This window comes from Lonchura striata, chromosome 6, assembly GCF_046129695.1.
Source record: "Lonchura striata isolate bLonStr1 chromosome 6, bLonStr1.mat, whole genome shotgun sequence".
NCBI lineage: Eukaryota > Metazoa > Chordata > Aves > Passeriformes > Estrildidae > Lonchura > Lonchura striata.
The window spans coordinates 47,226,237-47,241,983 of NC_134608.1; the positions used below are offsets into that span (position 1 = coordinate 47,226,237).

The 15,747-nt window shown below is 36.5% G+C and overlaps 1 protein-coding gene across 1 annotated transcript in view; it reads left to right on the forward strand.

The window, feature by feature from the left end:
* Nucleotides 1-15,747, forward strand: part of KCNQ1 (potassium voltage-gated channel subfamily Q member 1) — a 332,273-nt gene that overhangs the window by 81,039 nt on the left and 235,487 nt on the right. Inside the window, exons 6-10 of the mRNA XM_077784257.1 lie at nt 336-476; nt 7,298-7,408; nt 9,696-9,791; nt 11,978-12,100; nt 13,106-13,247. Of these exons, the coding sequence (XP_077640383.1) occupies nt 336-476; nt 7,298-7,408; nt 9,696-9,791; nt 11,978-12,100; nt 13,106-13,247 (613 nt within the window). The remainder of the gene's footprint in view (nt 1-335; nt 477-7,297; nt 7,409-9,695; nt 9,792-11,977; nt 12,101-13,105; nt 13,248-15,747) is intronic.

Here is a 15,747-nt window from a genome sequence, read left to right on the forward strand (position 1 = left end):
AATGAGACTTCTTAAAACTAGTCCTAATATTTCCTAAAATATGTGTCTAAATTCCAGAGTTGTTTTGAATCTGGCACTGTTCAAAAAAATTACCCAGCTAATTTTTGGTGGCCAGAAGGTTAATTAGTCCTGTGTGATGAGGTTGTTTTGACTCTGTGTTGTCTATGGATCTCAGTGGATTTTTGTTAATTTGCATAGCCAACATTCATTGTCAATATTTTTTACTTGCTGAAATTGCATTTTTATCTTCAAGTTATCCTTTATAACCCAGCACTGTTAGGAGATTTAAGTGTCTCAATGAGATCATAATGCCATTATTTTGATTCTCTTTACAGGAACTGATAACTACACTCTACATTGGATTTCTGGGCCTGATTTTTTCCTCTTATTTTGTGTACCTGGCCGAGAAAGATGCTGTAAATGATTCTGGAGAAACAGAGTTTGGCAGCTATGCAGATGCCCTGTGGTGGGGAGTAGTAAGTATAGCAATTTCACATGTTAACACTGTCCAGTGTGGAGTAAAATTCAAGCAAGCATGGAGTAAGAACAGCACTTTGAAACAGCTTCTTACTGCTTCAATACACTTTCTGGTTTTTTAATTCTGTGACACTATGAAATTGCTATAGAAGATCAGTAATATTATGTGTTGTTTACTATCTTATGTGATCTAAAGTGATCACATTACATAGAAAGAATGTAGAAACACATGTTTTATTTCTTTTTCCTGTCTTTCCTACTGGTACAGTGATTATTTCTTGCTACCTTTGTCATGGTAGTGTTCAACTGTCTAAGATGCTAAGAGTCTTGCTAACTCAGGGCTACTTTTTTTGAAGGGGGGGGGGGTGTTTAGGTTTTCTTTGTCCATCTTTTTGTTGGGTTGGGTTTTTTCCCTTAAAACAGTTATCTGTGTTTTGCAATTTGACCTGTGACTGTAATTCCAGCATCCAAGATAGGTAGGAAATCCAAGCAGAGGCCTCTTCTAAAGTGGTTGTATTGCTTTGGGAGCTACTTAGTGTCTTTACACAGCATTTGTCTGTGCTTTATTGTAACTATCTTGTTTAGAGATTTCTCAGCTTTTTCTAAGGTGCTGCTACAACTTTGGTGTAGATGTATCTTTAGTTCAGGTAGTGAATTTCTTCTTTATTGGTATTACCAGTGACCAGCTGTCTCTTTGTTTATTATGTGCACTTACTTATGTGGCAGTTCTATTCTGGAAGTATATTTTCATAATCATTTTAATTTTGTTGCTTCTGCTAGTAACTCTTCCTTCTTTCATTCTCACATGATATACAAATAGCAGGTTGGCTATTTTGTTCTGGGATTTCCCATCTGTAATTGTTCACATTTCTGTTTCCTGTTGCAGTTCAAAGAAAGGATCTTTTTGGAAGCTAATTTTCCTTGTCTTTAGCATTCAAGCAATGGCTTTTTAAATCTGCTTTAATTCTATTAGCTTAATCAATCAAACTGTCATCAGTAAGTGCTACAGATCTTTGAAATGCATAGACATCACTGATAACATACTTGCACTTTCAAAATGTGCTGATCTTCTAGAGCTTTTTCTTTGCTGCTTTAAAGCAAAAGACATTGTTTCTCTTTTGGTTAAGAATAATACTAAATAATAAGTCTTTTGTATAGTAGTGATAGGACTAGCACCTCAATTTCACTAATGAAATGCATATACCCATTTAAGAATATATATTAAGAAATATTTTTAATAAACCTCTGCATGAGTGTGCTTATATAGTCTTCTATTTACAAAATATCCCTTGCTGTTTCAGGAAGGAAAGATCTTTTAATGGGCAAATCCACTGCAGGTGCCAAAATGCATATGTAGCCCTTTTTGAATACAGCAGGTTTTGTTTTGTTGTATTGTTTTGCTGCTATGATCTGCTGTAGAATTCTTTCTTCTTGCTGTCTGCCATGGTTAAACACAGGCTTTCTTAGGACCAGAAGACTTTGTAGCACAAGAAAGTGGCTTTCCCTCAAGTGCTTTTTTCAGTGCTTTCATGTCATTATGGCATTTTTATTTTCCACTACAGTGGTCAGATGACTCAGTAATTAACAGTGGCAGATGTAGCTGCATTTAAAAACACATGCTGTCATTGGGGTTGCCATTAAAAAACTAAATATGTGACAGACCAGATTGGCTTACTGAAAATACAGTAAAACCTCCCATAGAACATGATCTGGCAGGATATTGAAATATTCTCTGTTCAGGGAATTATTGTTCAGTTAATAGGCATTCCATTTACTTTGTCTTCCTAATTACAATAAACTTATTTAATCAATACATTTAATTATGACAACATTTTTTCTCTGTTTTAGCTTCTATTGTGTTGTAGCATGCCACGTGAAGTGTGAGACTGCATTCACCAAACAAATAATGTAATATTAAAAGTAGAATTAGGTGCCCTTGTTCTGCTCTAGCACACTTCCACTAACTGCTAAGAACAAAAGTGAGATAGATTCAGGTCCATCCATTTCTGATTTCTTGATAGTGTAATATTCTTCATTCCTTCTGCTAGGAAAAAGCCCCATATAGTTAGGACAGAGAGGAAGTTAGCCCACAGAAGCTGTGGATGCCTCATCCATGGAAGTGTTTAAGGTCAGGCTGGATGGAGCTCTGGGCAACCTGGTCTAGTGCAAGGTGTCCCTGCCCATATCAGGGGGTTGGAACTACATTGTCTTTAAAGTTTCTTCCAACCCAAACCATTCTATGATTCTATGAATAGCTGGGAAGGATTCTTCCTAACAGAGGTCTCAAACTCATACAAAAACCTTCTCAAGAGTTAGATCTTGAAAGCTTTGGTTATGTTTAGCAAGAATTTTCCAAATTGCTTAAACAACACAAATTCTGGTTAATGAAAATTCTGTTTTCAGCTAACCCTACAAAGAGGATAATTCACAGTCCCTGTCTCGGACACCATCATAAATAAGTGATCTCTGTTCTCTGAAAGTGCACTTACCTGACATAGTAGAGAATGCTTCAAAAAGTCCTTGACAGTGTTTTCACACCCCTTTTCTCCCTCTCCAGCACGGTGCTTTTTTGTTCTCTAAATCTGTGTGTACACTGCTGAACAAGTTCTTTGGGCAGCAGTAACACAATATGTGATACAGCTGAAGTGAACCATAGAAAAGGTCTGTGTTACCACAACTAAACTGCATCTGGAGTTGGGTACTTTCATATTGCTGTGCTTTGCTGACTATAGGCACACCCCTAGGGTGCGTAACTTGTATTAAATGCTCTTCATTGTCATGTTGCTATTTATAAGTCTATATTGCTTTTCCATTTTCATATGTAAATTGGCCTCCTGGGCTTTATTTGAATTTCCGTGAGAACTCTGGACTGTAGCTATTTGCCATGTCAGTTTTGGGCTTCTTGAAGAAATCTAAGGTTACCTAATGACATAAAGAGTTGTCTGTATGATTGCTGCTTTTGAATGCAGTACAAGCTGTATAAATTCTGCCACTGGCAGGATATCTATATGTCCTTCAAAAACAAGTTTAGTGTTTGCAAGTAAAATAAATGTAATGTGGTGCATCTTTCAGTTCCCAGTGCCAGTATTCAAAATTAGTCTGTCCATCATGTCCAGACTGACAATTTTAAAGGTCTAATATAGATTCAACCAGGAAAATACTAAAAATAAAATTTAAAAAAACAGATGCTAAAAAAATGAGATAAATGTTCTCATTGAATCTATCAGAGATGACCACATTCAGAAAACCTTACCTGCTCACTGTCTCTGGGGGTTTTGTGGGTTTTAGTATTTGCTTGTGGGTTTTAGTTTTGTTTGTGTTTTTTTTTTTTTTTCTTCCCCTCCCTCTATCAGCATTCATTTCAATCCCATTGCAGAGCAACTGAGACGAGCTCTTCTTTTGATACCCACTAAATGAATACACAAATTTCAACCTTCACTTTGGAATAAACATGCCTCAGAAAAGCTGTGCTAGCAGTCTCTTTGATCATGAATGCTATTTCCAAAAGCAGTTATTGAATATACCCATGTATGGATATCTCTCCATGCCTTTTGTTTTGAATTGAAGCAAGCAGTTTTCTGCAAACAGCTTTACTTGGGAATTTCTGGTTCCTTTAATTAGTACAGCTTAGAAGATAGGCTTTTTCACTAAGGTCCAAATTCAACAAAACATTTACAAGTTAGCTTATTCCTAAGCATACACAAAACAATGTCCTGTTTAGTAAAGCCCATCAGTATTTGCTAAATGTAAGTTGAAAATCAAAGTTGGGGAGAAAACTTTGCTGAAAAGTTAAGGGAAATTCCACTCAAAACTGCACATGCATAAAACTTCTGTTAATTAAAAGTAATCTGACTTAATTTATAAAATAATTTGACATAAATTTAAAAAAATAGCTTCATGAAAAGTGATCTCATGGATCTTGTATTATTCAGAGCCCTTTCCCCCCCATCTTCTCATTTAAAAAGGCTGTAGAGAACTGTACACTGACTTCAATGTTTGACGGAAGGGGAAATGCCATTTTTAGTTTCTAAGTGGTTTGCAAGTCAAGTGTACCAACTATACACCTGTGACATCCTTTTTAAAAAAAAGATTGATATGGGGGATTATGTGTTCAGATTTTTTGTGGGCAAGTTGTTTAGTTTAGGAATTGTTGGAGCAGGGGTTGAAAGATGAAGATATTTTTAATTGCTTTCTGCAAGGCATCACTTCCTTTTGCAGCTGCCTTCTCATCTCTGAGCTTTAATTCAGTGAGTGGTTCCAGCTACATTTTGTCTTCATGCAGTGAACTCTTATGGGATAGATGTGAATAAACTTTTAAGAATTGTTACTTTCAAAGTACAGATATAGCTATTGTTACATCTAGAGATTCTTGTATTTTGGAGCTGTTTAACTATCCAAATTTTCCCACGTACACAGCAAGGATTTCATAGACAGAACATCCTTACTTAACTGATTAGTTTCCTGTGCTCACTTTAGCCTGGTGTAACCTAAAATAAAATTCTTTCCCTACTCAGTGCTGATGAAAATTACTATTCTTTCTGTGTGTGGGTTTTTGCTTAGTATTCCCCCCTTCAGACTTTTGATTCATATGTAATGGGAACAACATTAGTCTTAATGCCTAAATCTGTGGTGATGTTCATCAGATCAAAGTTCTAAAATAGTCAGTGGATGAATATGATTTTGTTCCTAATTAAAGCAATTGTTTTACAGGCTTTTCAATGAAATTCAATGTGTGAGCTCTTGTATCAATTTAACTTCATTATGCCAACATGTTTACTATGCTAGAGTAGAAGTTGAGTCAGTATTTCCATTATAATATCCTCATTTACAACTGTAAAATTAGTACTGTGTTCTTTAGGGAGTTTTAATCCAGCTGTAAGAAATGACTTAGGGCAGAAACTTGGCATGTAAGATTTCAACAGCATATATTTTGGGGAAAAAAGAAAATGCAATTTCAGAATACAATGTATTTGTAGATGCTTTAGAGTTATGAGGGTAGAGGAAAAAGTTAACTTCAGACTTTTACTTGCTACCCAATTTCCAAAATGCTTTTAAAAAAATCCTCCTAGGCAACCATCACAGGAAATACTTTTTTTGTGTTATTAATAATTCATATAAACCAATTCAGAAGGAAGGGGCAGGGATGTGGTGGGAAAGGGGACAAAAGTACTTAAGATGTATATGAATTCTTCAGTTTTCCTTTGGTCAGCTCAGAAGCAACTCTTTCTTTTCACATTTCTAGCTAATGTGTGTGTTTCAACATGATTCTAAGACTGTAACTCAAAATAGTTGATAACATTTTTCACTTACAAGAGTTTGTAATTTTTTTCAAGAACAGAAGCATAAGGCGTTATTTTATCTCACAATCTTCTCTGTAAGAAGGCATTGGAGGCCATAACTTTTCCCATAATTATATTTCCTTTTTTATTCCATATTTTTGAAAGTGAAATTGTAATTAGGAGCCTTTTTTCAAGCCACCCTCCTATGTAGGTAAGGAGATTAACATCACACTTCCTTCCCTCATCAGGTCCTGAATTAAGGTAGAGTTTTAATGACAATTTCAGGAATACAGGCAGAGGTGCTTGGGTATTTAACTAACCCTTACCATGCTCCTGTGGGGTATGAAACTGTTTGGAAAAAGGCCACGTTTTAAAAATTTGTATTAAAAATTAAAAACTAATATGTGAATGCTTTGAATATCAGTGATTAGCAAGAAACTTGCCATGAACATCACCGCCTCAAGCTGCCCCTTTTGTCCTGTGTTTGACTTGCACACAGGGACTTTGCTTAGAGGATGGGCAAGTCCAGGACAAGGTGAGGATGGCCTGTGTGTGTGACTGTGGGACCAACATCTGTGTCCTGGGCAGTGGAAGCCCACAGGGTCAAGAGAAAATCTGACCAGCCAACAACTGAGCTGTGCCTCAGCTGCCTGGGGGCTCCACGTGGTTTCCCATGCTCTGATTTGGTTAGCCTTCCTTGAAGTCACAGATAAAAATATCTCTAATTTACAAACTCAGAAATAGCTGGTGACATAGGTGAATGTAAATTGCTCTCAGATGCCAAATGTATCCTCCTGCTTCAAACAAATACATTCTTTCCTTGAGCTCATGCAAATAATGACTTATTAAGCCTTGTTGTGCTACATCACTGTGGTGGTCATCGTTACTTTTCTGCAGGCAAACTCAACAGATGTTTCCTGCATGTGTGCTTTAAATGATCTGTTCCTACTCTCAGTATTTGATATGAATTGGTGATTCATTAGACTGTTTTCAGGGTCTTTACTACATGGGAAGGGTTCAGCTTCTCTTGCTGTTTATACCAATGTTATCTCCAGAGGCTTCATGCCTGCCCGCAGTCACGGTGCCCGGTTACAGCATGTGTGTGCTCTTTCCATGCAGCATCCTGCAACGTTCCCAGCAAACATCTCCTGCCCATACACCGAATCACCAGCTCAGAACTGCTGGCAGCCTTTCCCTAAGCAAAGTGTGTGACATGGGCCGGCAACCCCTACCCCAATAACTTCATATGCTGTACAGTTGCCTCAGCCATGACGACTTAAATTGATGGTTTCACTTTGCAAGATTTTAAATGTGTATTTTGTTATAATTCAGTTTCCTGTTTGTTTTTCCATTCAGTATTAGTTGGGGAAACAAACCTGGAAGGAGAGTTAACCTTCATTAATGTCATACAGGCTGTCAGTGGGAGAGTTAGGAATGCAGCTAATGCTTCTTTGAAAAAAAATTAAAAAGGAAGAGAGAGCAACAAGCCCAAAGTGCCTTGTTAATACTTGCTGTAATGCCCTCTTTATTTCTCTTTGCAGGTGACTGTTACAACTATTGGCTATGGAGATAAAGTGCCACAGACCTGGATAGGAAAGACAATTGCATCTTGTTTTTCAGTGTTTGCAATCTCATTTTTTGCACTGCCTGCGGTAGGTTATCTTGTACTTTTGTGACAATTTGATGTCGATTCATTAGTTATCAGAGGGAACTTCTGTTACTGATTCTTTAACTTTTTATTTAATCTGGTTTTGTATAAGCTTTGTATTAAGCTTCTGTATTGTAGATGAAATTTATGTAGCTTGTGGAAACAAAAGAGCTTCTAGAAGTAGATAAATAAATATGCAGTGTTTTTTGTGTGTAACACTAGATTTGAGAAGGATTTGTATTTGAGGAAGAGATGTTTAATTCCACGTAATTTTCTTAGCCTATCTCAGAAGTGTAAAGGAAATTATTTCTAATTACTTCATAATGATGGCTTAGTGATGTTTTGGGGTTTTTTAAGGCATTCACTCATAGATTATGCAACTGATTAGGTCTGAGTTGAACTGGAAAATTCTTGTGTGTGTCCTTCTTCTAGAAAAGCTTCCAAAAAAGATGTCACTGGCAGAAAGACAGCAGTCAGCAGCCAGAGGCACTGATGCAGTTCTTCACAAAATGAATATCTGTCCATGGAAAAAGTCCTGCTTTCAAAAGTAACTTAGAACTGACCTTTTAAAGCTGTTATGGCACCTTGTTTGCACTGAAAACAGGTTCCTGAGTGCTTTCAAACAAGAAACAAGGCACTTGAGTACCAAGGATAAATTCAAAATCTGCAAAACTTGGACTGTGGTTTGAAAGTCCAAATATTCAGTGCCAGATGTAGCTAAGGGTATGTTTTTCAAAAATTTAGCAATACTCCTGAATTGTGCTGTTAAAATATTTGTGCCACCTGAAGCATTCTGTTTGTGTGTTTATTTTTTTAGTTCAGGGACACAAGAAGTAGTGTTAGCAGATGTTTGTGTAGTTCTAGTGAAGAAGTGGTGGGGATGGTACAGAATAGATAAGAATACTTTTATGCCAGTACCATCACAAAAGTTCTTCACAGCATGAGATGGTAGCTACTAAAACTCCAGTGATCTTCTAAAATTAGTTGCCTACTTTAAAGGTAAATAATTATTTACAGAGGAGGATAATTAAGTTTCTTTTAATTCTCCAGCATCAGTTTGCCTTTAAAGCATATGCTTTCCTCTCTCCTTGTTCTAATCTTTTCCACTTTCCCTCGTCTTTGTTGAAGTAGAACAACAGCAATCATCCCTTTATTAGTGGGATTCTTCTTACTGAGAAGTTGTTCTGTGGGTTGGCCCAAGGGGGAATTCAGGGTTTGAAGCTCTATTGCAGGCTTTCTTTTTGGTCTTTTAAGTAAGAGGATCTGGCTGAGATCACAGTCAAAAGTGATTGTAGTGGTGAAACACAACTGGTGTGGGTTCTGGATCTGGCAATGATCCCTCATTTCCCGAATATGTGGTGTTTGAGCATCATAATCTCTTTGATCTTTACTAAATGAACATAATAGGAAGGGCATTTCATGTTCCTTTCAAAATATTTAATGATTAATAGCGCTCTTAGAGGTTGAGCCAAGATCCCTGGCTGCTCTGTGCCTGATGCCTGTGTCTGATGCCTTCTGCTGCGTGTAGAAAAAGAATTGTGCTTTTCTTGAGTAGGTGTAAACATGTAAGATACTTTTGAAAGTATTTCATTTTCACCTGTTACTAAAACTTGTGTTAAATTTGCCTATACCTGTGCAAATGACCACATAAATGGCTTTGCTGTTTACTTAAATTTGGACTTCATATCTAAACTACATTTGGAATCTAATTTGCATTTCATACCACCCAGTGCCATTAGTCCATGTCTCTTGTCCTGAAAGTGAATTAGCTGGCTTTGTGTTCAACTCAGTTGACTATTCTGAAATGTCTTTTTCTCTTCTTTGTCTTTTTTCCTTACTCCAACCATGGATATATGGACAGAGAAATTACCATACCGCAGTTAAAAGGTCTAATGGCTTACATCATGCCCTGCCAAAGCTTTATTTCTTATAAAAATGTAGTTAAGCCCATCAGGTTCATGTTTTCCCCCTATTCTGTCATTCCCCTACACAAGCCTTTGTGAGACTTTTAGAGGGTATGAAATATCATTTCTGTTTTCCTTTTTTGGGTCTTAGTCCAGCAGGCTTTGCATCAGGGTATGATAGCATTCAGAGTTTGCTTCAGCAAGTCATAACTGAGACTAAAAATTTCACTGCATTAAGTCATTTCCTTTAAATAATTATTTGGGTTTTATGATGCTGAATACAAGTTTATTAACACAACATAATTTGGCAATTTTATGTGTGGCTCTTTCACTCCACTCTTACAAAAAAAGAAAAAAAAAAGAGTGTTTTTTTTTTGCTTTCCACAGGGAATTCTTGGTTCAGGCTTTGCCCTAAAGGTACAACAGAAACAAAGACAGAAGCATTTCAACCGTCAGATTCCAGCTGCTGCCTCACTCATACAGGTACTGAGCTCTTGCATATTGCATACTGTAATTTCTTTCCATTTATAGTAGCTTTTTGTTGTGGAAGGTTTTTTTTTTCCCCCAAGTTGTTGGCAGTTTTTCCCTCCCTGATTCCCATTAAAAACTGTACAGGAGTTACAGATGCAAGTTTTGGAAATCCAGTCTTTAATGTAAACTAAAGAGCAGAAAAGTGCACTCCCAAATCAGTGTAAACCGTTTAATTCAGCTGGTTAAAATTCAAACTGAAAGTTATCCTTTAATTATTAAACAATTTACCTGGGGAAAATATTAGAAATGTTATGCTTGTAGTAATGAAAAAACAAAGAGAGAGCTTCATGTAAAATTGTGCTTTTAAAAAATACATTGTTGCTTGTGAAGACAAATGTCAAATATGTTTAAGTTGGTACAACTAAATTCTTAAAAATCTCAAATTTAGGAGAAATATGTCAGAATCTTAAATAGGGAAATGTTGTTTGGATTTTTCAGCTCTAGAATAGGTGGCTGTAAACCACAGGGATTCTTTAAAATCAGTCTTTCATGTAGAATAACTGACAGGCAGGAAAATATTGATCCCCCTGTTATAAATGCAATTGCAGTTCAGTGTCAGTATGGTTAAAGAGATTTTATCCTTTACTCCATTGAAGCCAGCCTTGCACCCTGGAGAAGTATTAACAGTTTCATTCTAGGTTTTTCCTCCCTCTACTCAGTACCTGCACAAAGCTTTAGAAGCACAAAGATCAAATTTAAAAGGAAACTTGATGTACACCGTATCATTTTTTCATTCTTGTATGAATTATTTCTCTAGCCTCATGAGTGAATGTGGGTTTCCAGGTCAGGGTCTTTGTGGAAACAGTAGCTAACTGTAAAGTTTGTGCTTGAAACTAAGCAGTCCCAGAGTTAATGTGAAAAAGACCCTGGTTATAGCCAGAGATTAGCTAAAAATCTTGAAATTCGTATGGTATGGTTTTGTAAAGAATGGATTTTTTTAATGGTCCCACTGATTCTTTTGGGAAATGAACACCAAATTATTGGGAAGTCTGGGCCTGCTTGTCCAGAATGTTTTGCTTGGCTCCATCAGAAATGTTAAGGAGGAGTAGAGGATAGACAATGAAGTCCAGAGTAATTATGATTTACTAATAGTCTTAGGCTTCTGAAAGCTAAATTCAGTAAGTGCTCTGCAAATGACTTACAATAAGATTGTTCTTAAACCAAGATGTTTACAAAATAGGTACAAGACAAGAGAATAGCCCAGATGAGTAGTTTTCTTTCCTCATATTCCTTCTTGGTTTCTTCTAGAGGTCATTTACTTCTGCCACTCTTGGGATTTATATGGTGATAGAAGTCCTTTACTTTCCAACTAATGTTTGTTTAGCTCTCTCATTCTGCATTGCTTTGTTTCTTTCAGCTAGGGTTTTCTGGCCTTCCCTGCTTTAGATTGTTTGTGTATAAGTGTGTCCTTTCTTCATGTAGTAAGTGAGGATCTGCCTTTTTAATTTGGAGACTCATTATTAATTAATTCTGGTATTTATACAGTTGAGAGAAAATGCAGTAGTGTTTTCTTGTTGGTCTTGTTTCCTAGCCCTGCTTTTCCTCCCTTTTGCCTTAGAACGTGGGATTTTAATAATTGGTGGTTGGCAAGAGGGAGGTCTGGGTTTTGGCTCTTGGTTAACCACTGGTGCTATTCTGTTTTGTCCTCACTTGCATTTCTTCATATGAATATAGCCCTACTGACCACATCACAATTCCTTTTTTTTTTTTTTTTTTTACTTGGTAGTATTTTTGTGAGGCATGAAAGAACAATTTTTATCTTTTTCTGAGTAGGGGCCTGTAACATAGGATGCAATAGGCAAAATACCTAAAGTCAGGTAGGAAATTGAGGCAGAACATGAAATTTGGAGCCTTTTTTGAACCCAGTCTAGAGATCTCTCTCATTATTTGTTTGTTGCTACTGAGAATAAAAGTTGCACTTGAAAAGACTCATCTTTCTGTGTGGTTTCCCAATTCTAACTGTCATTTCTGTTTACTAAATAAGAGTTCTGAACCATGCTGAGTTTGTTTCCAGAGGGCAAATTATAGAATATAATTAAATCAAGAATGACTGACATGCTATTTGGAAGTTACTGTGTTGTACAGTGAGCCACTGCTCTGATTGATTAATTATTCTATTCTTAAAACATTTGTTCCAGACTGCATGGAGATGCTACGCTGCAGAAAACCCAGACTCTTCTACATGGAAAATCTACATTCGAAAACCTGCCAGGAATTATCATTTGCTCTCACCCAGTCCAAAACCAAAGAAATCGGTGATGGTATCAATAACTAATGCTTCACATTATAGTAATCTGAAAATTTTAAATCAGATTGAGTTCTTTTACTTTCTAGAGGTTATTTGTTCTGCTTGTTTTACAGATTATTACTTGGTTTCAAATTTTGATTTACATTGCAGTTTTGACAGTTTGAGTATATAAACATTATAAATTAGAAGCTGATTTGCTGAATTTCCCTAAGCTTGATTTTGTTAAAATGGATTTGGAAAAGACTAATAATAACTTAATCAGGCACATCAGCCAGTTAATTACCATTGTTTGGAAAACTATAAGGAAAGGTAAAAGATAAAAAGAAAGTAACTTTCATCATATTTCCAAAATAGTAACTTCTAATTTATTAAAGCAAACAAAACCCAAGAAAGCTTCTGTTTCTCTCGACTATTGATTTTGTGATTTTCTAAGCTTTATGGTAAAAACTTCTTGTGCCTACATACAGTAATATTGTCATATCAACAGATTCTATAACTTCTGATTTTTTTGTTTTATATACAGCAACAAAACCCATTTGTCAGAATCTGTACACCATCCTCTTTATTGTAAGAGGTATTACACACCAGTCTCAAGCTAGAAGGAGAGGATATTGTGCAAAAATCTTTTCTTGTATCTCCAAGGTTCATCTGAGTTCAGTAGCAATATATCCATTGGCTTTGTGCTGAAGGTGTGATTTATTGCATCCACAAAATGATAAAGATATTCTAGAATAGTTTGATTTATATAAGCAGCTGCATAACTAGCAGATTTTCTTTTTTAATTGCAGGCAAGGGATTTGGAAATGACAATGTGCAGAAATCTAGTGATTAGCCAGTTTTGGCAGGATGAGGGGGCAACATAATGAGAAACACAGTGTAGAATCATGAAAATGCAATTCAGGCACTCTTTTAATTGTTTATAGCTCATTGGGGACTGTGTTATTATTGAAGGCGTCACTGAAGAGACAACTCCATGTGACTTGGTTTGAGTAATTTAATTTATGTGGGTTTTTTTTAGGTTAAAAAGAAGAAATTTAAGTTAGACAAGGACAATGGGCCTTCTTCTCCAGACAGGATGTTGGCTATACCACACATCACTTATGACCACGTGGCTGAGGACAGGAAAACTGATTTCAGTTTTGAACCATTTGAAAATTCTGGTAAGAAGTTCCACTATAAAATGCCAGTAACTGTGATGAGTTCTGTGATTTCATTTGCATACAGATCCTTTTTAGTATCTGTAGTAAAGAAGGAAAGAACAAGTTCTTGTCACTCTAAAGCGAGAATACGTTGCTTTTTTGTATTTGGTTGCTGGCTTGTCTGGGTGAGGTTTAACCATTGCTTTAATGAGCATGCTCCACTGCAGATAAACAAAATAATTTCTCATTTGTCCCTATTGCAAGAGCTAGTTAGGCTCTTCCAGCAGGCAGACTCTTAGGCTGGTGCATACATTCCCCAATTCTGCAATTGATTGAAATTACAGGGATTTGCTGTCAGCTTTTCCATGTGAAATTACCCAGGATGTGTTACTATTGTGCTTGTGCCTGAACCAAAAAGGATTGGTGTGCCTTGGCTGCACAAAACATAGTCTGCTATATGAAATCCTCATGTGCTCATGCCATCTGCTCTCTGCAGTAGGCTATGAATCAAGTTTTGAAAGCAGAAGTACTTAAGATAATGTGGGTCCATCTTATTAAATGTCATTGTACAAAATGGTACATTATGAGGAAAATGACAGGACATTGATAATCACCTTATAATTAATAGCTTCTTTATATTTGCCTTTGCTATACTGAACTTCCAAAATAACTCTGAATTTACAATGTGGCATTTTTACAAATGTATTTTTATTGGAAGTTTAAAATGTATTGCTTAAATTTTGGCAACAAGAGCAAGGTTTAATTTTTAAGGTGTGTTTTATTGATTATAGATACCTTAAGTACTTATGTTTCTTCTCCTCAAAAATTTGGCTGACATGGATAAATTTAATGGGCTTTAAAATAAGGCAGCAGCATGGGCTGGCACTGGGCATAATTTAGTTCAAGCAGAAAGTCTTGCCTTCCTTGTACTTTTCTGGTGTGCTTGTGTTCTGCATCATCCATGCATTCCCACTCTTTCTTGGTCTGTGCTAAGGAATGGTTACAAGTTGCATCTGATGGTAGAAATGACATATCTGCTAAAAGGTGGACGAGTACTGAGCTAAGTGAGTGTCTCAAAATTTGAGTACAGACACCTTCAAAACAATCAAATTACAGTACCATGCTTAGAGTTGTAAAGTCCCACCTTTTACCACTAAATTTCTGAGCTGATTAGGGACAATACAATTTGATGGCAGCCTACTACTGCCATTTCACAAGTCAGCTCTATAGTTTTCAGTAAAAAGAATTTTCTCTAATTTCTTCTGACACTTATCTTTTTTCTTTTTTATCTGTGTTCTCCTCTATAAACTGTTACAAGTATACAGGACAAACAGGAATGTTAAAATTGCTTGGTAAGTTGAGGAAAATAATTCTATTTATGGCATGCCAACTTATGACAGTGTAATGTTTGCAGTGCTTTTCATGTGTGTCTAGTGCCATATAATTTCTAAGAAATCTTTTGCAGCCAAGGAGATCTAGACAGACAGAAAATATGCATTCTCACACTTGTAATCACAACTGCATCCAGTCTCATTACAAAGAGAAAAGTGAACATTCATTTGTATAAGTAGATGACCTCTAATGGTTTTTTTAAACTTGAGAAAAATTGCTCATGTATATATAACCAAAAGAAAAAGATAATTTTCTAATAAATAAAATATACTTCACCCAGTAGTTATCTAAGCATATGATATGAATTAGTTTCCAAATAACTGAATTAGGATGGGAGAAAACTTTCAGATTTGACCCCCCAGTGTTGTGCATTCTGAAGTACATGCATCTGTTCTTGTAAAAATATGCTGCAGATATTTGTGAACAGATGGGGACCCATAAATTAAATAATTTATTTTACTGTCTGGGTTCTGTGGTCATTTAAGCAGCCATGTAGTCTTGTGATGTTTCTAATGTGCTTGCTTAGGCACTTTCTTAACAATTGAGTATTCCCCAAAGACAGTAGGATTAGAGCTAGGTCTGGGCAAAAGACCTCTGTGATTTAGTGAGAGTGCTATGAGCCACCTGCAGGTTTTCAGCTCTGAATCCACTGCAGACAGCAGAGGCTTCCTTCTGGTGATTGAGTGCAAGGATGCTCAGGCTCAGATTAAATTGACTGAAATGGCGAAGTTCAGTCTCACCCCTGAACCTACATGGGACACAGGTGCAATTAAGGTGTTAAAACAGCAAAACCAAAATGAATCTCCTTGACTCCTCCAATCAATCCTTGATTTTCCCAGTTTCCAGCATTCCACAAGGTGCCTCTCTCTTGGGGATAGGCATGGTGGAACAAGATCAGGAGAGCAGTGAGAGCCACCAAACAAATCACCTGTTTTATCTGAACATGAAATTCCTTCATCTTGGGGAAATATCAGAAGAGCTTTACCAGCCATCACAGGTTCAGTTTCTATATCCCAGTCAGACAACCAGAGCTCAGTGGACCTGAGAGGCTGTCTAATACTCTTCTCACAGCAGCTCAAAGAAAGGGGAGAGAGTGTTATTTTACTTACTGTGAGAAAGATTACCTACA